This window comes from Pseudophryne corroboree, chromosome 7 (assembly GCF_028390025.1).
Source record: "Pseudophryne corroboree isolate aPseCor3 chromosome 7, aPseCor3.hap2, whole genome shotgun sequence".
NCBI classification, from domain to species: Eukaryota; Metazoa; Chordata; class Amphibia; order Anura; family Myobatrachidae; genus Pseudophryne; species Pseudophryne corroboree.
The window spans coordinates 192,372,622-192,394,896 of record NC_086450.1 but is presented as its reverse complement, the minus strand read 5'-3'; the positions used below and the strand labels follow the sequence as shown (position 1 = coordinate 192,394,896).

The 22,275-nt window shown below is 47.9% G+C and overlaps 1 protein-coding gene across 1 annotated transcript in view; it reads right to left on the bottom strand.

Annotated features, from left to right (window-relative positions):
* The window catches only part of LOC134944944 (sterol 26-hydroxylase, mitochondrial-like), a 193,172-nt gene extending 171,329 nt beyond the window's left edge, over window positions 1-21,843 (bottom strand). Inside the window, exon 1 of the mRNA XM_063933891.1 lies at window positions 21,542-21,843. Within this exon, the coding sequence (XP_063789961.1) occupies window positions 21,542-21,778 (237 nt within the window). The 5' untranslated portion in view covers window positions 21,779-21,843. The remainder of the gene's footprint in view (window positions 1-21,541) is intronic.
* Between the last annotated feature and the right edge of the window lie 432 nt (window positions 21,844-22,275).

The window sequence follows — 22,275 nt, the reverse complement described above, 5'->3', positions numbered from 1 at the left end:
GGTGTATTTTAACCCCTGCCAGAACTCACCTAAAAAGCGGGAGAAAAGGCCGCCGAGAAGGGGGCGGAGCCTATCTCCTCAGCACACGGGCGCCATTTTCCATCACAGCTCCGCTGGAAGGACGTCTCCCTGACTCTCCCCTGCAGTCCTGCACTACAGAAAAGGGTAAAAAAGAGAGGGGGGGGCACTAATTTGGCGCAGTTTTATACTAACAGCAGCTATAAAGGGAAAAGCACATTTTATAGTGGTATTCCTGTATATATATAGCGCTCTGGTGTGTGCTGGCATACTCTCCCTCTGTCTCCCCAAAGGGCTAGTGGGGTCCTGTCCTCTATCAGAGCATTCCCTGTGTGTGTGCGGTGTGTCGGTACGATTGTGTCGACATGTTTGAGGAGGAAAATGAGATGGAGGCGGAGCAATTGCCTATTATACAGTTGTCACCCCCTAGGGAGTCGACACCTGAGTGGATGAGCTTGTGGAAGGAATTGCGTGACAGTGTCAGCTCCTTACGACAGACAGTTGACGACATGAGACAGCCGGCTACTCAGCTTGTGCCTGTCCAGGGGTCTCAAACGCCATCAGGGGCTTTAAAACGCCCGTTACCTCAAATGGCAGACACAGACACGGATTCTGACTCCAGTGTCGATGATGAGGAGACAACCGTGACTTCCACTAGGGCCACACGTTACATGATTGAAGCAATAAAAAATGTATTGCATATATCTGATAATATAAGTACCACTAAAAAGGGTATTATGTTTGGTGAGAAAAAACTGCCTGTAGTTTTTCCTGTATCCGAGGAATTAAATGAAGTGTGTGATGAGGCGTGGGTTTCCCCCGATAAAAAACTAATAATTCCTAAAAGGTTATTGGCATCGTACCCTTTCCCGCCAGAGGATAGGGCACGTTGGGAAACACCCCCTAGGGTGGATAAAGCGCTCACACGCTTGTCTAAACAGGTAGCACTACCCTCTCCTGATACGGCCGCCCTAAAGGAACCTGCCGATAGAAAACTGGAGAATTTCCTAAAATGTATATACTCTCACACGGGTGTTATACTGCGACCAGCTATCGCCTCAGCCTGGATGTGCAGTGCGGGCCTGGCGTGGTCGGATTCCCTGACTGAAAATATTGATACCCTAGATAGGGACAGTATATTACTGACTATAGAGCATTTGAAGGATGCATTTCTATATATGCGTGATGCACAGAGGGATATTTGCCGACTGGCATCAAGAGTTAGCGCGCTGTCCATTTCTGCAAGAAGAGGTTTATGGACGCGGCAGTGGTCAGGTGATGCGGATTCTAAAAGGCACATGGAAGTATTGCCTTATAAGGGGGAGGAGTTATTTGGGGTAGGTCTATCTGACCTGGTAGCCACGGCAACTGCTGGAAAATCCACATTTTTACCCCAGGTAGCTTCTCAACCTAAGAAGACGCCATATTATCAGGCGCAGTCCTTTCGGCCCCATAAAGGCAAGCGGGCAAAAGGCGCCTCATTTCTGCCCCGTGGCAGAGGGAGAGGAAAAAGGCTGCAACAAACAGCCAGTTCCCAGGAACAAAAGCCCTCTCCCGCCTCCGCAAAGTCCTCAGCATGACGCTGGGGCTCTACAAGCGGACTCAGGCACGGTGGGGGCCCGTCTCAAGAAGTTCAGTGTGCAGTGGGCTCACTCGCAAGTGGACCCCTGGATCCTTCAGGTGGTATCTCAGGGGTACAAATTGGAATTCGAGACGTCTCCCCCTCGCCGTTTTCTAAAGTCTGCTTTACCGTCGTCTCCCTCAGACAGGGAGGCAGTATTGGAAGCCATTCACAAGCTGTATTCCCAGCAGGTGATAATCAAGGTACCCCTCCTACAACAGGGAAAGGGGTACTATTCCACACTATTTGTGGTACCGAAGCCGGACGGCTCGGTGAGACCAATTTTAAACCTAAAATCCTTGAACACTTACATACAAAGGTTCAAATTCAAGATGGAGTCACTCAGAGCAGTGATTGCAAACCTGGAAGAAGGGGACTATATGGTGTCTCTGGACATCAAGGATGCTTACCTACATGTCCCAATTTACCCTTCTCACCAAGGGTACCTCAGGTTTGTGGTACAGAACTGTCACTATCAGTTTCAGACGCTGCCGTTTGGATTGTCCACGGCACCCCGGGTCTTTACCAAGGTAATGGCCGAAATGATGATACTCCTTCGAAGGAAGGGAGTTTTAGTTATCCCTTACTTGGACGATCTCCTGATAAGGGCAAGATCCAGGGAACAGTTGGAAGTCGGAGTAGCACTATCTCAGATAGTGCTGCGCCAGCACGGTTGGATTCTCAATATTCCAAAATCGCAGCTGATCCCGACGACACGACTTCTATTCCTAGGGATGATCCTGGACACAGTCCAGAAAAAGGTGTTTCTCCCGGAGGAGAAAGCCAGGGAGTTATCCGAACTAGTCAGAAATCTCCTAAAGCCAGGCCAAGTCTCAGTGCATCAATGCACAAGGGTCCTGGGAAAGATGGTGGCTTCTTACGAAGCAATCCCATTCGGCAGATTGAACGCAAGAACCTTCCAGTGGGATCTGCTAGACAAATGGTCCGGGTCGCATCTTCAGATGCATCAGCGGACAATCTTGTCACCAAGGACAAGGGTGTCTCTCCTGTGGTGGTTGCAGAGTGCTCATCTTCTAGAGGGCCGCAGATTCGGCATTCAGGACTGGGTCCTGGTGACCACGGATGCCAGCCTGAGAGGCTGGGGAGCAGTCACACAGGGAAGAAATTTCCAGGGTTTGTGGTCAAGCCTGGAGACATCACTTCACATAAATATCCTGGAGCTAAGGGCCATCTACAATGCTCTAAGCCTAGCAAAACCTCTGCTTCAAGGTCAGCCGGTGCTGATCCAGTCGGACAACATCACGGCAGTCGCCCACGTAAACAGACAGGGCGGCACAAGAAGCAGGAGGGCAATGACAGAAGTTGCAAGGATTCTTCGCTGGGCGGAAAATCATGTGATAGCACTGTCAGCAGTGTTCATTCCGGGAGTGGACAACTGGGAAGCAGACTTCCTCAGCAGACACGACCTCCACCCGGGGGAGTGGGGACTTCACCCAGAAGTCTTCCACATGATTGTGAACCGTTGGGAAAAACCAAAGGTGGACATGATGGCGTCCCGCCTCAACAAAAAACTAGACAGGTATTGCGCCAGGTCAAGGGACCCTCAGGCAATAGCTGTGGACGCTCTAGTAACACCGTGGGTGTACCAGTCAGTGTATGTGTTCCCTCCTCTGCCTCTCATACCCAAGGTACTGAGAATCATAAGGAGGAGAGGAGTAAGGACTATACTCGTGGCTCCGGATTGGCCAAGAAGGACTTGGTACCCGGAACTTCAAGAGATGCTCACAGAGGACCCGTGGCCTCTACCTCTAAGAAAGGACCTGCTCCAGCAGGGACCCTGTCTGTTCCAAGACTTAACGCGGCTGCGTTTGACGGCATGGCGGTTGAACGCCGGATCCTGAAGGAAAAAGGCATTCCGGATGAAGTCATCCCTACCCTGATCAAAGCCAGGAAGGATGTAACCGTACAACATTATCACCGTATTTGGCGTAAATATGTTGCGTGGTGCGAGGCCAGGAAAGCCCCTACAGAGGAATTTAAACTGGGTCGTTTCCTGCATTTCCTGCAAACAGGACTGTCTATGGGCCTAAAATTAGGGTCCATTAAGGTTCAAATTTCGGCCCTGTCGATTTTCTTCCAAAAAGAACTGGCTTCAGTTCCTGAAGTTCAGACGTTTGTCAAGGGGGTACTGCATATAGAGCCTCCTTTTGTGCCTCCAGTGGCACCTTGGGATCTCAGTGTAGTTTTGGGGTTCCTAAAATCACATTGGTTTGAACCACTCTCCACTGTGGACTTAAAATATCTCACATGGAAAGTGGTAATGCTGTTAGCCCTGGCTTCAGCCAGGCGTGTCTCAGAATTGGCGGCTTTATCCTATAAAAGCCCTTACCTAATTTTTCATGCGGACAGGGCAGAATTGAGGACTCGTCCTCAATTTCTCCCTAAGGTGGTTTCAGCGTTTCACTTGAACCAGCCTATTGTGGTACCTGCGGCTACTAGGGACTTGGAGGACTCCAAGTTGCTGGACGTTGTCAGGGCCCTGAAAATATATGTTTCCAGGACGGCTGGAGTCAGAAAATCTGACTCGCTGTATATCCTGTATGCACCCAACAAGCTGGGTGCTCCTGCTTCTAAGCAGACTATTGCTCGTTGAATTTGTAGTACAATTCAGCTTGCACATTCTGTGGCAGGCCTGCCACAGCCAAAATCTGTAAAAGCCCATTCCACAAGGAAGGTGGGCTCATCTTGGGCGGCTGCCCGAGGGGTCTCGGCTTTACAACTTTGCCGAGCAGCTACTTGGTCAGGGGCAAACACGTTTGCTAAATTCTACAAATTTGATACCCTGGCTGAGGAGGACCTGGAGTTCTCTCATTCGGTGCTGCAGAGTCATCCGCACTTTCCCGCCCGTTTGGGAGCTTTGGTATAATCCCCATGGTCCTTACGGAGTTCCCAGCATCCACTAGGACGTCAGAGAAAATAAGAATTTACTTACCGATAATTCTATTTCTCGTAGTCCGTAGTGGATGCTGGGCGCCCATCCCAAGTGCGGATTGTCTGCAATACTTGTACATAGTTGTTGTTACAAAAATCGGGTTATTATTGTTGTGAGCCATCTTTTCAGAGGCTCCTCTGTTATCATGCTGTTAACTGGGTTCAGATCACAGGTTGTACAGTGTGATTGGTGTGGCTGGTATGAGTCTTACCCGGGATTCAAAATCCTTCCTTATTGTGTACGCTCGTCCGGGCACAGTATCCTAACTGAGGCTTGGAGGAGGGTCATAGGGGGAGGAGCCAGTGCACACCAGGTAGTCCTAAAGCTTTTACTTTTGTGCCCAGTCTCCTGCGGAGCCGCTATTCCCCATGTTCCTTACGGAGTTCCCAGCATCCACTACGGACTACGAGAAATAGAATTATCGGTAAGTAAATTCTTATTATATATATATATATATATATATATATATATATATATATATATATATATAGATAGACATACTTATACGGAAACCCCCTTAAAAAATCTATTTGACCTTGGAAGGTGCCGCGGGGTGGGAGAGTGCTGTGCTGTGGAGTGAACACTGAAGGCGTTGTGGTTAGGGGAGTACTGTACTGAAGACATTGAAGGGGCTGTGAGAGTGCTGTGGTGTGGACATTGAAGGGACTGGTGCAGGAGGGGGTGTTGTGGTTATTGAAGGGGGAGTGCTTTGAGCTGGACATTTCTTTTTAACTATGCTGTCTCTGTTTTATTTTTACAACTGACTATAATGCACAGGCTGTGGAGAGGAGCCAGGCTGCCATCACTTGGAACAGTCATCCGGAAGGATTGGTCATCGACTAGGAGACAAAAGACCCACTGCATGGCAAGCAGGTAAGTGGAATGGCCTTGTTTTTTGTATATACCTCCCAGTGTGACTATAATGAGAGGTGTGGTTCATGGGCAGTGCCAGATTAAGGTCCACATGGGCCTGGAGCTGACATTTGTGAAGGGCCTTTTGTGTGCCGCAGCAGATGATGTGACTATTGCCATGGGGGTGTGACTAGTTATGTGGGGGGGGGGGGTGGCCTATGCCATGGAGTGTGACTAGCGCCTACCTCGAAAACCTCAGTCTCATTTCTCTGGCTACAAGACACAGACTGCCTATCCCTGAATAGCAGCGGCCAGCAGGTCGTCCCTGATTATTATTATTATCCTTTATTTATATGGTGCCACAAGGGTTCCGCAGCGCCCAATTACAGAGTACATAAATAGGCAAAACAAGAAAACAGTGACTTTCAGTTGAAGACAATATACTGTAGGACAAGTACAGGGTATATAAACATAGCTTAATCAGCAGACGACACTGAAATAAATATCAGGGTGGCAGAGAACTGGGGGATTTAGTGCCGTCGAAGGGAGTATGAAGTAAAAGTAAACAGTGAGCGTTAAACAGAGAGTTAGGAGGAGAGTTGGCTGGGTTTGGTGAAGAAGTGGGTCTTGAGAGCCTGTTTGAAGGTTTGTAGAGAGGTGGAGAGTCTGAGGGGGAGTGGTAGAGAATTCCAAAGAAAGGGAGCAGCATGTGAGAAATCTTGGAGGTAGGAGTGGGAGGAAGTAATCCGTAGGCAGGAGAGTCGGCATGCATTATACTAAGCTTTCATTCCCACATATTATACACAGATACCTCTCCACCTACAGAGCACACTACCTAACACGTATCACACAGATACTAGGCGCTTGTCCGCAGATCTCACAATCTTACACACATATCTCACAGATAGTGAGTTTCAACATCCCCAGAGCTTACAATCAAATACTGTACATGTCATCACACATACCTAGTAATATCACCCAGGATTTACAATCTAACACATGTGCCATAAACCTTCTAAACTTTTGTCCATCGGTTTACAATCTTATCTAACAGCAGCATAATCCAAGGTCTCACTGATATTTGTATCTTGTTTTAGGAGCTGACAATCATATGTTGCTCTCTCCCCAACTAGAGCTTGTTATTCCACTACACAGGTACCATCAGAGAGACCTCACCTACAACTTGCCACCTAGTACGTATCACACATCCCCAAAATCAGATAATATGATGCAAAATTCAGATTTAAGTGTGCAGGTTCCTTGCCCACAGAGCTTGCAATCGCAGAGATTGCCTTCTCACCTGGGAGGGGCAGGGAGTTGAGACAGGGGCCAAAGCAGCGGCTCCGTGCTCTCCCAAAACTCTTCTCTGCTGCTGGAGCAGGGGACTGAGACGTCAGAGCTCCTTCCCACTGCACCAGGGTTGAGACTTTTAGTTTGACTGCATAGCTCAGGCTCTCGCCTGATAACAAGCAGCCCTGTCACAATCACGCGGGCCGCCTTCACAGAGCTGAGGGTAAGCACAGCTCAACTGCCCCTGGTGCACTGGTGGTGTGGCAGCGCTTGGTGTGGCATCACACTTCACTTGCATTTGAAGAACCCCGTGCGAGGTTAATTTTTGCTGGATGGCAGTGGGAGAGATTAGTTGCGGTGCGAGTGAGCGGGACCTCAAGTGCCCGCTGGCAGCTGGATTTTTTTTTCTCCTGTCTCTAGCAGGTGTTGAAGCTACATCTGCCCCATTATTAATCCAACCCTGCTGGCACCCTGTACACACTGTAGCTGTGCTGCGAGCATCAGTGTACACGGACGCATCTGTATGTATGTTGATCGCACGCTGCTGATTTTTGCAGCGCAGCGATCAGAGTACTACTGCGCATGCACCGCAATGCGCATGCGCGTCATACGGGTACAAATAGCAGCGTTGCTGGGCAATGCTTCTTACAACGAATTCATTCGCACGGGTGATCGCAAGGAGATTGACAGAAAAGGGCGTTTATGGGTGTCAACTGACCATTTTCTGGGAGTGGTAGGGAAAACGCAGGCGTGTCCAGGCGTTTGCAGGGCGGGCGTCTGACGTCAATTCCGGGACCGGACAGGCTGAAGTCATCGCAAGGGGTGAATAAGTTCAGACCTACTCTAAAACTGCAAAAAACTTTTTTGTCCCGCTCGGCTGCACATGCGATCGCACACTTGCAAAGCGAAAATACACTCCCCAGTGGGCGGCGACTATGCGTTTGCACGGCCGCAAAAAGTAGCTAGCGAGCGATCAACTCGGAATGAGGGCCATAGAACAGTAATACATACACATAGTATACATAGAAAAAAATAAGAATTTACTTACCGATAATTCTATTTCTCGTAGTCCGTAGTGGATGCTGGGAACTCCGTAAGGACCATGGGAATAGCGGCTCCGCAGGAGACTGGGCACAGAAGGAAAGCTTTTGGACTACCTGGTGTGCACTGGCTCCTCCCCCTATGACCCTCCTCCAAGCCTCAGTTAGGATACTGTGCCCGGACGAGCGTACACAATAAGGAAGGATTTATGAATCCCGGGTAAGACTCATACCAGCCACACCAATCACACCGTACAACTTGTGATCTGAACCCAGTTAACAGCATGATAACAGAGGAGCCTCTGGATAGATGGCTCACAACAACAATAACCCGATTAGTTAACAATAACTATGTACAAGTATTGCAGATAATCCGCACTTGGGATGGGCGCCCAGCATCCACTACGGACTACGAGAAATAGAATTATCGGTAAGTAAATTCTTATTTTCTCTGACGTCCTAGTGGATGCTGGGAACTCCGTAAGGACCATGGGGATTATACCAAAGCTCCCAAACGGGCGGGAGAGTGCGGATGACTCTGCAGCACCGAGTGAGAAAACTCCAGGTCCTCCTCAGCCAGAGTGTCAAATTTGTAAAATTTTACAAAAGTATTTGACCCTGACCAAGTAGCAGCTCGGCAAAGTTGTAAAGCCGAGACCCCTCGGGCAGCCGCCCAAGATGAGCCCACCTTCCTTGTGGAATGGGCTTTACAGATTTTGGCTGTGGCAGGCCTGCCACAGAATGTGCAAGCTGAATTGTACTACAAATCCAGCGAGCAATAGTCTGCTTAGAAGCAGGAGCACCCAGCTTGTTGGGTGCGTACAGGATAAATAGCGAGTCAGATTTTCTGACTCCAGCCGTCCTGGAAACATATATTTTCAGGGCCCTGACAACGTCCAGCAACTTGGAGTCCTCCAAGTCCCTAGTAGCCGCAGGTACCACAATAGGCTGGTTCAGGTGAAACGCTGAAACCACCTTAGGTAGAAATTGAGGACGAGTCCTCAATTCTGCCCTGTCCGAATGAAAAATCAGGTAAGGGCTTTTACAGGATAAAGCCGCCAATTCTGACACACGCATGGCCGAAGCCAGGGCCAACAGCATGACCACTTTCCATGTGAGATATTTTAAATCCACCGATTTAAGTGGTTCAAACCAATGTGATTTTAGGAATCCCAAAACTACATTGAGATCCCAAGGTGCCACTGGAGGCACAAAAGGAGGCTGTATATGCAGCACTCCCTTGACAAACGTCTGAACTTCAGGCACTGAAGCCAGTTCTTTTTGAAAGAAAATCGACAGGGCCGAAATCTGGACCTTAATGGATCCCAATTTTAAGCCCATCGACACTCCTGCTTGCAGGAAATGCAGGAATCGACCCAGTTGAAATTCCTCCGTTGGGGCCTTCCTGGCCTCACACCACGCAACATATTTCCGCCAGATGCGGTGATAATGCTTTGCGGTTACATCCTTTCTGGCTTTAAGGGATGACTTCGTCTGGAATGCCTTTTTCCTTTAGGATCCGGCGTTCAACCGCCATGCCGTCAAACGCAGCCGCGGTAAGTCTTGGAACAGACAGGGTCCCTGCTGGAGCAGGTCCCTTCTCAGAGGTAGAGGCCACGGATCCTCTGTGAGCATTTCTTGAAGTTCCGGGTACCAAGTTCTTCTTGGCCAATCCGGAGCCACGAAAATAGTTCTTACTCCTCTCCGTCGTATAATTCTCAGCACCTTGGGTATGAGAGGCAGAGGAGGGAACACATACACTGACTGGTACACCCACGGTGTTACCAGAGCGTCCACAGCTATTGCTTGAGGGTCCCTTGACCTGGCGCAATATCTGTCCAGTTTTTTGTTGAGGCGGGACGTCATCATGTCCACCCTTGGTTTTTCCCAACGGTCTACAATCATGTGGAATACTTCTGGGTGAAGTCCCCACTCTCCCGGGTGGAGGTCGTGCCTGCTGAGGAAGTCTGCTTCCCAGTTGTCCACTCCCGGAATGAACACTGCTGACAGTGCTATCACATGATTTTCCGCCCAGCGGAGAATCCTTGCAGCTTCCGCCATTGCCCTCCTGCTTCTTGTGCCGCCCTGTCTGTTTATGTGGGCGACCGCCGTGATGTTGTCCGACTGGATCAGCACCGGCTGACCTTGAAGCAGAGGTCTTGCTAGGCTTAGGGCATTGTAAATGGCCCTTAGCTCCAGGATATTTATGTGAAGTGATGTCTCCAGGCTTGACCACAAGCCCTGGAAATTTCTTCCCTGTGTGACTGCTCCCCAGCCTCGCAGGCTGGCATCCGTAGTCACCAGGACCCAGTCCTGAATGCCGAATCTGCGGCCCTCTAGAAGATGAGCACTCTGCAACCACCACAGGAGAGACACCCTTGTCTTCGGTGACAGGGTTATCCGCCGATGCATCTGAAGATGCGATCCGGACCATTTGTCCAGCAGGTCCCACTGGAAAGTTCTTGCGTGGAATCTGCCAAATGGAATTGCTTCGTAGGAAGCCACCATTTTTCCCAGGACCCTTGTGCATTGATGCACTGACACTTGGCCTGGTTTTAGGAGGTTTCTGACTAGCTCGGATAACTCCCTGGCTTTCTCCTCCGGGAGAAACACCTTTTTCTGGACTGTGTCCAGAATCATCCCTAGGAATAGAAGGCGTGTCGTCTGGATCAGCTGCGATTTTGGGAGATTGAGAATCCAACCATGCTGCCGCAACACTACATGAGATAGTGCTACCCCGACTACCAACTGTTCCCTGGATCTTGCCCTTATCAGGAGATCGTCCAAGTAAGGGATAATTAAAACTCCCTTCTTTCGAAGGAGTATCATCATTTTGGCCATTACTTTGGTAAAGACCCGGGGTGCCGTGGACAATCCAAACGGCAGCGTTTGAAACTGATAGTGGCAGTTTTGTACCACAAACCTGAGGTACCCTTGGTGAGAAGGGTAAATTGGGACATGGAGATAAGCATCCTTGATGTCCAGAGACACCATATAATCCCCCTCTTCCAGGTTCGCGATCACCGCTCTGAGTGACTCCATCTTGAATTTGAACTTCTGTATGTAAGTGTTCAATGACTTTAGATTTAAAATGGGTCTCACCGAGCCGTCCAGCTTCGGTACCACAAACAGCGTGGAATAATACCCCTTTCCCTGTTGCAGGAGGGGTACCTTGATTATCACCTGCTGAGAGTACAGCTTGTGAATGGCTTCTAATACCGCCTCCCTGTCGGAAGGAGTCGCCGGTAAGGCAGACTTTAGGAAACGACGAGGGGGAGACGTCTCGAATTCCAATTTGTACCCCTGAGATACCACCTGAAGGATCCAGGGATCCACCTGTGAGCGAGCCCACTGTGCGCTGAAATTCTTGAGACGGGCCCCCACCGTCCCTGAGTCCGCCTGAAGAGCCCCAGCGTCATGCTGAGGACTTGGCAGAAGCGGGGGAGGACTTCTGTTCCTGGGAACTGGCTGTTTGCTGCAGCCTTTTTCCTCTCCCTCTGCCACGGGGCAGAAATGAGGAGCCTTTTGCCCGCTTGCCCTTATGGGGTCGAAAGGACTGCGCCTGATAATACGGCATTTTCTTATGCTGAGAGGCTACCTGGGGTAAAAATGTGGATTTCCCGGCAGTTGCCGTGGACACTAGGTCTGATAGACCTACCCCAAATAATTCCTCCCCTTTATAAGGCAATACTTCCATATGCCTTTTAGAATCGGCATCACCTGACCACTGCCGCGTCCATAACCCTCTTCTGGCGGATATGGACAGCGCACTTACTCTTGATGCCAGACGGCAAATATCCCTCTGTGCATCTCGCATGTATAAAAATGCATCTTTTAAATGCTCTATAGTCAGTAATATATTGTCCCTATCCAGGGTATCAATATTTTCAGTCAGGGACTCAGACCAAGCCACCCCAGCACTGCACATCCAGGCTGAGGCGATTGCTGGTCGCAGTATAACACCAGTGTGAGTGTATATACATTTTAGGATAGTCTCCTGCTTTCTGTCAGCAGGATCCTTAAGGGCGGCCGTATCCGGGGACGGTAGCGCCACCTGTTTTGACAAGCGTGTGAGTGCTTTATCCACCCTAGGGGGTGTTTCCCAACGTGCCCTATCCTCTGGCGGGAAAGGGTACGTTGCCAATAACCTTTTAGGAATTATCAGTTTTTTATCGGGAGAAACCCACGCTTCATCACACACTTCATTTAATTCCTCAGATGCAGGAAAAACTACAGGTAGTTTTTTCTCACCAAACATAATACCCTTTTTAACGGTACCTGTTGTACTATCAGAAATGTGTAAAACATTTTTCATTGCCTCAATCATGTAACGTGTGGCCCTACTGGAAGTCACATTTGTCTCCTCCTCGTCGACACTGGAGTCAGTATCCGTGTCGGCGTCTGTATCTGCCATCTGTGATAGCGGGCGTTTTAGAGCCCCTGATGGCCTTTGAGATGCCTGGACAGGCACAAGCTGATTTGCCGGCTGTCCCATGTCATCAAACTTCTTATGTAAAGAGCTGACACTTTCACGTAATTCCTTCCATAAGCCCATCCACTCAGGTATCGACCCCCTAGGGGGTGACATCTCCACTACAGGCAATTGCTCCGCCTCCACATCATTTTCCTCTTCATACATGTCGACACAGCCGTACCGACACACAGCACACACACAGGGAATGCTCTGATAGAGGACAGGACCCCACTAGCCCTTTGGGGAGACAGAGGGAGAGTATGCCAGCACACACCAGAGCGCTGTATATATACAGGGATAACACTATATAGAGTGTTTTTCCCCTTATAGCTGCTGTTTATATTTATACTGCGCCAAATTAGTGCCCCCCCTCTCTTTTTTACCCTTTTCTGTAGTGCAGGACTGCAGGGGAGAGTCAGGGAGACGTCCTTCCAGCGGAGCTGTGAGGGAAAATGGCGCCCGTGTGCTGAAGGAGATAGCTCCGCCCCCTTTTCGGCTGACTTTTCTCCCGCTTTTTTCTGTAATCTGGCAGGGGTTAATATACATCCATATAGCCCTGGGGGCTATATGTGATGTATTTTTGCCAACCAAGGTGTTTATATTGTTGCTCAGGGCGCCCCCCCCCCCCAGCGCCCTGCACCCATCAGTGACCGGAGTGTGTGGTGTGCATGAGGAGCAATGGCGCACAGCTGCAGTGCTGTGCGCTACCTTGGTGAAGACTGATGTCTTCTGCCGCCGATTTTCCGGACCTCTTCTTGCTTCTGGCTCTGTAAGGGGGCCGGCGGCGCGGCTCTGGGACCGGACTCCGAGGCTGGGCCTGTGTTCGGTCCCTCTGGAGCTAATGGTGTCCAGTAGCCTAAGAAGCCCAAGCTGGCTGCAAGCAGGCAGGTTCGCTTCTTCTCCCCTTAGTCCCTCGATGCAGTGAGCCTGTTGCCAGCAGGTCTCACTGAAAATAAAAAACCTAAAACTAACTTTTCCTAAGAAGCTCAGGAGAGCCCCCTAGATTGCACCCAGCTCGGTCGGGCACAAAAATCTAACTGAGGCTTGGAGGAGGGTCATAGGGGGAGGAGCCAGTGCACACCAGGTAGTCCTAAAGCTTTTCTTTTGTGCCCAGTCTCCTGCGGAGCCGCTATTCCCATGGTCCTTACGGAGTTCCCAGCATCCACTAGGACGTCAGAGAAATTATAAATATAAAATTATATACATATATATATATATATATAATTATATATACACATACATACATATACTGTGTATATATATATATATATATATATATATACATACACACACATACTGTGTGTGTGTGTATATGTATATATATAAATACACACTATACATAGTATGCATGCATGGGATGCAGTCAGCATACCGGCATTCAGGATATCGGCATTTGGAATGCTGATGCCGGAATACCAACATTGGTCAGAATGCTTGTGCGGGATACACACGTGGATAAAAACCCGAACGTAAGTATGCTGTGGTAGGAGATGGAGGGGAAAGGTTTAGGCTGTGGGAGGGTTAGTATTAGGCTGCAGGAAGAGGGTTAGTTGTGGGGAGGGGGGGGTTAGGCACCACCGGGAAGGGTTAGGCTGCGGGGGTGGAAAGGTTAGCTTTAGGCTACAGGTGTGTGGGGGGTGGGTTAGGTTTAGGCATCACCGAGTAAAGTTAGGGTCAGGCTGCGGGAAGGGAGGGTTAGGTGGGGGAGTAGATGAGGGTTAGTATACTTACCTTCCAGGTGTCAAGATTTGGCATGTAAGGGTGATGTTGTCTGTATTCTGACCGCTGCCATCACAAAGATCCCGATACCATCCCTGCATGCATATATAGCGTATAGTGTATATATATATATATATATATATATATAATATACGCTATATATGCATGTGTATTGTATGTGTGTGCTTTATATATATAATAATAATATATATATATATATAAAGCACACACATACAATACACATGCATATATAGCGTATATTATATATATATATATATATATATATAAAGCACACGCATACAATACACATGCATATATAGCGTATAGTATATAATATATATATATATATATATATATATATATATATATATAAAGCACACACATGCAATACACATGCATAAAGCACACACATACAATACACGTACATAATATACATATATATGCAGAGTACATGTTGTATACATAGTATAGATAACTATACATACTGCAAAAGAGCAGGGAGGGTGTTACAGGAGGTGCTGGATAGAGATGGAACTTGTAGGTTTTGGTGAGGGGAAATGAAGCTTATAAAAGTAATTATCCTGTACAGTACTATACACATGTATGTGTGTGTGACACACTGACATGTGACTAACCATCTCTCCTGTGTTGAGTTCCTGGCTGCAATATACTCTTCAGCCTGCTGCCCGGGTAGTTGCTGGTCTGTGTGTGGGTGGGGGGTGTCTGTGCTCAGATTGGCTGAGTGACTGTGTGTGATGTGTCACTCAGCCAATCGGAGCACAGCAGATGCTGCTGAGGAGTTCCTGCACGGATCAGGATTCTCCTCAGCGTTACAGCAGGGCGCACCACGGCTTCAGCAGCTGATAGTGAGTACCTACCGTATACAGCTTGTCACCAGCCCGACCCTGCCTTGGCCACGCCCCCGATGATAGTGGGAGGAGTTACAGAGCAGGGGGCACACCTGGGATTAACCAACAGCCCAGCCCGACTCTGATTGTGAGGATAGGCCAGTGGGCGGGGCTATGGACGGATTCGGGGGCAGAGCCTCAGAGGTATTCAGGACTGACTCGGGCCGGCAGAGTTTCAGACCTCTGTGGTCGGAACTTTGGCCAGCTGGTTTGGGCTGTTGTGGGCCTATTTTCAATGGGAGGCCTGGAGCTGCAGCTCCATCCGCCCCATTGTTAATCCGGCCCTGTTCATGGGGATGGCATATCTTGTGAGGCCATGCCCCTTGTAGTGAGTCCACCCCCCTTTTCTGTGAGCACGCGCGCAGAAGGTGCGTGCAAATACAACTGGTACCACAGACATTCTCCCCATCCCCTGTCATGGTGCCCCCCCTGTCATTTTTTTCTGGATCCGCCCCTGGCTTACAGGATAAGATAACCTATTCATTACAGCACAGCGAATTACAGGACATCAGTGTAGAGGAAAAGTATCAAGGCGGCACGTGAGGGTTAGGGGAGAGGGGAGAACAGTCCCGACTCACACCTGTCGGTATTCCAAACTTCTGTATCCCAGTGTCGATCTCCTGACTGCCGGGAAACCAAGCGCCGTCATTTATTACTGATTCCCAGATGACACATGTAGCTACTTACTCCCCTTTGGGCTATTTCGCCCTAGCCGGTTTGTCCCATACGGCAAAAAGCCGAGAGGCTTTTGGCGTGGCTGGAATTTAGTTAAATGCAGAACCTCATATGTCCTTTCACACGGCACGATTCTGGCCTGGCCCCTGTGTTGCAGCCGGGACTATCCACAGAAAAGTCTGTCTACAGTGCCGTGGCCGTACCGTCCCTGAAGGCAGTGCAAGAAGTGTGTGAATGGGCTCTTTCACACACAACGCCGTTGTGTATGAAAGGGCAGTGACGGCCGGCTAAAAACTGGCCGGCTTTTGCCTACTTTTTGCCAGTCGGGACAATCCGGCTAGTGTGAAAAAGTCGTTTCTGGGTCTCTTTTCTAACTGCACTTCTTCAGCAAAGTGGGAAACAGTGTATCCAGCATTCTTAACTAGATACAATTAACAATCACTGTTTCAATCTGCCTGTGGTGTCATCTCTTGAACTCACTGAGAGGCACAAATAGACACATTGGGGTATATTTACTAAGGTCCCGATTTTGACCGAGATGCCGTTTTTTCATCAAAGTGTCATCTCGGTAATTTACTAAGCAATAATCACGGCAGTGATAAGGGCATTCGTAATTTTTTGGAAGTCCAACAAAAAAAATACGAATGAATACACCATCGGTCAAAACGCGGCTGTTTAAGTATGAATCTCGGTAATTTACTAAGAAGTGCAAAGCAAAAAACAAACAAACACTGCCGTGAAAAATTACAACTCGTAAAAAAGTGCTAAAAAAAAACAGACCTGCTTTTTTAATCCGTGATTGTATAGGCATGCAGGGATCCATGAGATCCGTGCATGTATATCAGTGGGAAGGGGTGGGAAAGTGGTTATTTTCTTTAAAAAAATTGCGTGGGGTCCCCCCTCCTAAGCATAACCAGCCTCGGGCTCTTTGAGCCGATCCTGGTTGCAGAAATATGGGGAAAAAATTGACAGGGGTTCCCCCATATTTAAGCAACCAGCATCGGGCTCTGCACCTGGTCCTGGTTCCAAAAATACGGGGGACAAAAAGAGTAGGGGTCCCCCGTATTTTTAAAACCAGCACCGGGCTCCACTAGCTGGACAGATAATGCCACAGCCGGGGGTCACTTTTATATAGTGCCCTGCGGCCGTGGCATCAAAAATCCAACTAGTCACCCCTGGCCGGGGTACCCTGGGGGAGTGGGGACCCCTTCAATCAAGGGGTCCCCCCCCCACCAGCCACCCAAGGGCCAGGGGTGAAGCCCGAGGCTGTCCCCCCCATCCAATTGGCTGCGGATGGGGGGCTGATAGCCTTTTGTGAAAATGAAAAGATATTGTTTTTAGTAGCAGTACTACAAGGCCCAGCAAGCCTCCCCCGCATGCTGGTACTTGGAGAACCACAAGTACCAGCATGCGGCGGAAAAACGGGCCCGCTGGTACCTGTAGTACTACTACTAAAAAAATACCCAAAAAAAGACAATACACACACACCTTGAAAGTAAAGTTTTATTACATGCATCCACACAAACATACATACATACTTACCTTATGTTCACACGAGGGTCGGTCCTCTTCTCCAGTAGAATCCATGGTGGGAACTTTGTAGTCAGCGGTTGACCGAAAGTGACCTCACCGCTGACCACAAAGTTCCCACCATTGGTTACAATGGAGCGCATAGGCGCTACATTGTAACACTGCCGTGTGCCGCCTGTCAGACAGTACAGGAGCACACAGCCGATCAGGAGGGTGCTACAACGTGGCGCTCCCTGATTGGCTGAAGAAACCCACTTAGACATCAGTCAGAGTGGGTTTCTGGCATTCGGGGAAAGGGGACCCATGTGAAAACATGGGTCCCCTTTCAGTGCGTGGCTCGGGTCTCCGTTTTTTTATTTTAATCAAGTACGTGGATTACAAAAGGATTATCCGAGGAGCCTGGTACCCTGGATCTGGTGAGTAGAATTTATTCAACAGGTACCCCATGGATTCTACTGGAGAAGAGGACCGACCCTCGTGTGAACATAAGGTAAGTATGTATGTATGTTTGTGTGGATGCATGTAATAAAACTTTACTTTCAAGGTGTGTGTGTATTGTCTTTTTTTGGGTATTTTTTTAGTAGTAGTACTACAGGTACCAGCGGGCCCGTTTTTCCGCCGCATGCTGGTACTTGTGGTTCTCCAAGTACCAGCATGCGGGGGAGGCTTGCTGGGCCTTGTAGTACTGCTACTAAAAACAATATCTTTTCATTTTCACAAAAGGCTATCAGCCCCCCATCCGCAGCCAATTGGATGGGGGGGACAGCCTCGGGCTTCACCCCTGGCCCTTGGGTGGCTGGGGGGGGGGACCCCTTGATTGAAGGGGTCCCCACTCCCCCAGGGTACCCCGGCCAGGGGTGACTAGTTGGATATTTGATGCCACGGCCGCAGGGCACTATATAAAAGTGACCCCCGGCTGTGGCATTATCTGTCCAGCTAGTGGAGCCCGGTGCTGGTTTTAAAAATACGGGGGACCCCTACTCTTTTTGTCCCCCGTATTATTGGAACCAGGACCAGGCGCAGAGCCCGATGCTGGTTGCTTAAATATGGGGGAACCCCTGTCATTTTTTCCCCCATATTTCTGCAACCAGGGTCGGCTCAAAGAGCCCGAGGCTGGTTATGCTTAGGAGGGGGGACCCCACGCATTTTTTTTCTCCGTTTTACAGTGTTTATTTAAAAAAAAAAAAAAAAAAGAACCCCAGCACGGATCACACAGATCCGGCCGAGATTCATTGTGATAAAGTCGGCAGTGTTTTGCTAATCACTGCCGTAAAAAACGGGATAAAAACACGAATGACATCGACATCGGAACAAATGAAAAATCCGAATACGACAGCTTAGTAAATTAGGCGTAATAAATTCAAAAAGTTGCAGGTTTACACTTTCGATGTCATTCGTGATTGAACTTTGACCTTTTTCCGAAAATTACGAATGTTAGTAAATATACCCCTTTGTGGTAAATTTAATAAGGTAAGAGTATTTAAGAACTGGTGATGTTGTCCATAGCAACCAATCTGATGCTATCTATAATCTTCTAGAAGTAGCTAGATAAATGTTATGTAGAATCTCATTGGTTGCTACGAGCAACATCACCAATTCTAAAAAAAACCTCCCACCTTAGTAAATTTGCCCCACTGTTTTTTGTTAATTAAATCTTTGCTTCAGAAAGTTGATTTGGCGTAACCTTGGAGAGATCAATACTTGAATACCCTGTCTAAAAAACAATATTTTCACCTATAATGTCGATTATCATGTGTTTTGGGTAAATGTGCAACTATTTACATCTCATGGCAATTTTAAGTATTTACAGATTTTTGGAATATGTGGAGATTTATTGGAATCACTGTATAAGAGTGTGGATCTGAAAAGATGCTTTAGGGTTTTTCCTAGTAGGAATATTCCTGCAAATATATCAGTTTTCTCGCAAAACTATACTTCTGTATCTATGATTTCTCAAGATAGTGACTGACAGAACACTGTAGTAGTTACACAAGCTATCACAACCATTTTGGAATTTCATTGTATATTTTTGTGAATGGAGACCACTATTAGAGTATATATAAAAATCTCAATAATATGAATAACCTTCTAACGAATCCAGGACTTTTGTCAAGAAGTGTAATATATGTCTTTTTTAAATGTATTCTTATAGAGGATTTTACATTAGTAAATAAGTTGTGCCCCCACCCATGGAGTTTTCTTTTCCCCTTTTGTGTTTTGGCCCCTCACTATAGCAGGCATGGCGGCCTAGACATCATGTGGCCCCTGGTGCTTGACCTATGAGTACACATTTCCATATCTAACAAACATTTATTTTGAAATTTCGCTTGCTAGGAACAATGGTCAGTGTTACTGATCAGATATTGTGCATATGCTGGGTACACACCTGTGAGTTCAGCACCCTGTGTGGAGTCTAGTCGGTTCTGAATGTGGTCAGTACTTCTGGACTGCAGCTGTAGATGGTACACTACTTCAGATGTAGATGATTTTCCCAGAGAGAGCACACACCTAGGCATATACCACTGCTGTTCTCTCCTAGTGTAACCCAGGCACATAAACTGATGTTCTCTCCCGGTGTAACCCAGGCACATATACTGTACTACTGTTATCTCCTGGTGTATCCCAGGCACATATACTACTGTTCTCTTCTGGTGTAACCCAGGCACATATACTACTGTTCTCTCCTAGTGTAACCCAGGCACGTATACTAATGTTTTCTCCCGGTGTAACCCAGGCACATATACTACTGCTCTCTCCTAGTGTATCCCAGGCACGTATACTACTACTCTCTCCCGATGTAACCCAGGCGCATATACTACTGCTCTCTCCTGATGTAACCCAGGCACGTATACTAATGTTCTCTCCTGGTGTAACCCAGGCGCATATGCTACTGTTCTCTCCTAGTGTAACCCAGGCACGTATACTACTGTTCTCTCCTGGTGTAACCCAGGTGCATTTACTACTGTTCTCTCCTAGTGTAACCCAGGCACATATACTGCTGCTGTTCTCTCCTAGTGTAACCCAGGCACGTATACTAATGTTCTACCCTGGTGTAACCCAGGCACATATACTACTGTTCTCTCCTAGTGTAACCCAGGCACATATACTACTGTTCTCTCCCGGTGTAACCCAGGCGCATATACTACTGCTCTCTCCCGGTGTAACCCAGGCACATATACTACTGTTCTCTCCCGGTGTAACCCAGGCGCATATACTACTGCTCTCTCCTGGTGTAACCCAGGCACATATACTACTGGTCTCTCCTGGTGTAACCCAGGCACATATATTACTGATCTCTCCTGGTGTAACCCAGGCACGTATACTACTGCTGTTCTCTCCTTGTATAACCCAGGCACGTATACTAATGTTCTCTCCTAGTGTAACCCAGGCACGTATACTACTGTTCTCTCCTGGTGTAACCCAGGCGCATATACTACTGTTCTCTCCTAGTGTAACCCAGGCACATATACTGCTGCTGTTCTCTCCTAGTGTAACCCAGGCACGTATACTAATGTTCTACCCTGGTGTAACCCAGGCACGTATACTAATGTTCTACCCTGGTGTAACCCAGGCACATATACTACTGTTCTCTCCTAGTGTAACCCAGGCACATATACTACTGTTCTCTCCTAGTGTAACCCAGGCACATATACTACTGCTCTCTCCTGGTGTAACCCAGGCACATATACTGCTGTTCTCTCGCAGTATAACTCGGGCAGGATCCCAACATTCTGGAATTTGGCAGGAGGGCCAAAGGAAATATATTAGAAGGATAGTGCAGTCAATTTTATAATTTTCTACTATATATATATATATATGTACATATATATATATATATATATATATATATATATACATAACACACACACACACACACACACACACACACACACACACACACACACACATACACGTGTATACAAGCACACAATGCTGCACCAGTGCATATAGATTTTATATTTGTCCATCTCTTGTAACAAATGTACACGGTACTTTTATATGTAGTGCACCTATATTATTTTTTTTCTTTATTGCTGCTTTAGTAATATAGCTTTCACCTGCCACTTCAGGACACACCCCTGAGTGTCAATAAACACGCCCATAGGTGGAGCTAGACACACCCCTTGGGCAGAGCATGACACGCCCCTGCAATGGCGCACCATTCTGCTGCCACCTGGAATCTCCCTGAAACTAGTTTTCACAAGTAGGCAAGTATGGTCTGGTTACTGCTGCGAGGAACAGGACATACCTTCTAGCAGTCTCACACACCACACAGGAAGGACAAGGATCTCTGTGCTAAAATGTAAACATCACAAGTCCAAAATCTTATCCGTATACATGATCCGTTATAGTGCACATGTCAATGTTTATAGTTTGCTTAGACCAAGTTACATTTTTCCAGCACAAACTTTGAAAGACACTGTAATGTAGATAGCTGGCATGTAGTGGAACCACACTGACCTGTAACTCATGAGTATGGAGCAGATATCCCCTCAGGAAAAACCAGTACAGGTTGGTGAGCAGAGAAGGACCTGGCAGATCTTTAAATGTTTTCACCTTCTTGCCACCTTCTGTTATTCCAGTTGCAGTTGTTTCTGTCACTGCTCCGCTCTGGGTGCCTCCAGTCCTGCATGTCTGCAGCAACTGGGAGCCCGGTCTGAGGAGGAGGAAGCAGCGTCTATGATAAGGGGATATCATGGCTGGAGTGAGCGAGCAGTGCAGTCAGTTACTATAGCTTGAGAAAGAGACGTCCCACTATTAACATCTATAGGCAAATAGTTGCAGCCCAGCAAGTTACTGTGTGTGTGTGTGTGTGTGTGTGTGTGTGTGTGTGTGTGTGTGTGTGTGTGTGTGTGTGACTTTGTGTGTGTATATATGTGTGTGCATATACTGTCTTAAGTTACAACAGCACAACATTTTTATAAGAATTCAGGGGTCTATTGAATAAATAAAAGTTTGGCTTTTCTCTAGCATTATAGCTGTAGAAACAAGTCATCCTTTTGTTTTCTCTTTATTTAGTTACATGAAAAGTGCAGAAAAAATAAGATTTTACTCACCGGTAAATCTATTTCTCGTAGTCCGTAGTGGATGCTGGGGAATCCGTAAGGACCATGGGGAATAGCGGCTCCGCAGGAGACTGGGCACAGCTAAGAAAGATTTAGGACTACCTGGTGTGCACTGGCTCCTCCCACTAT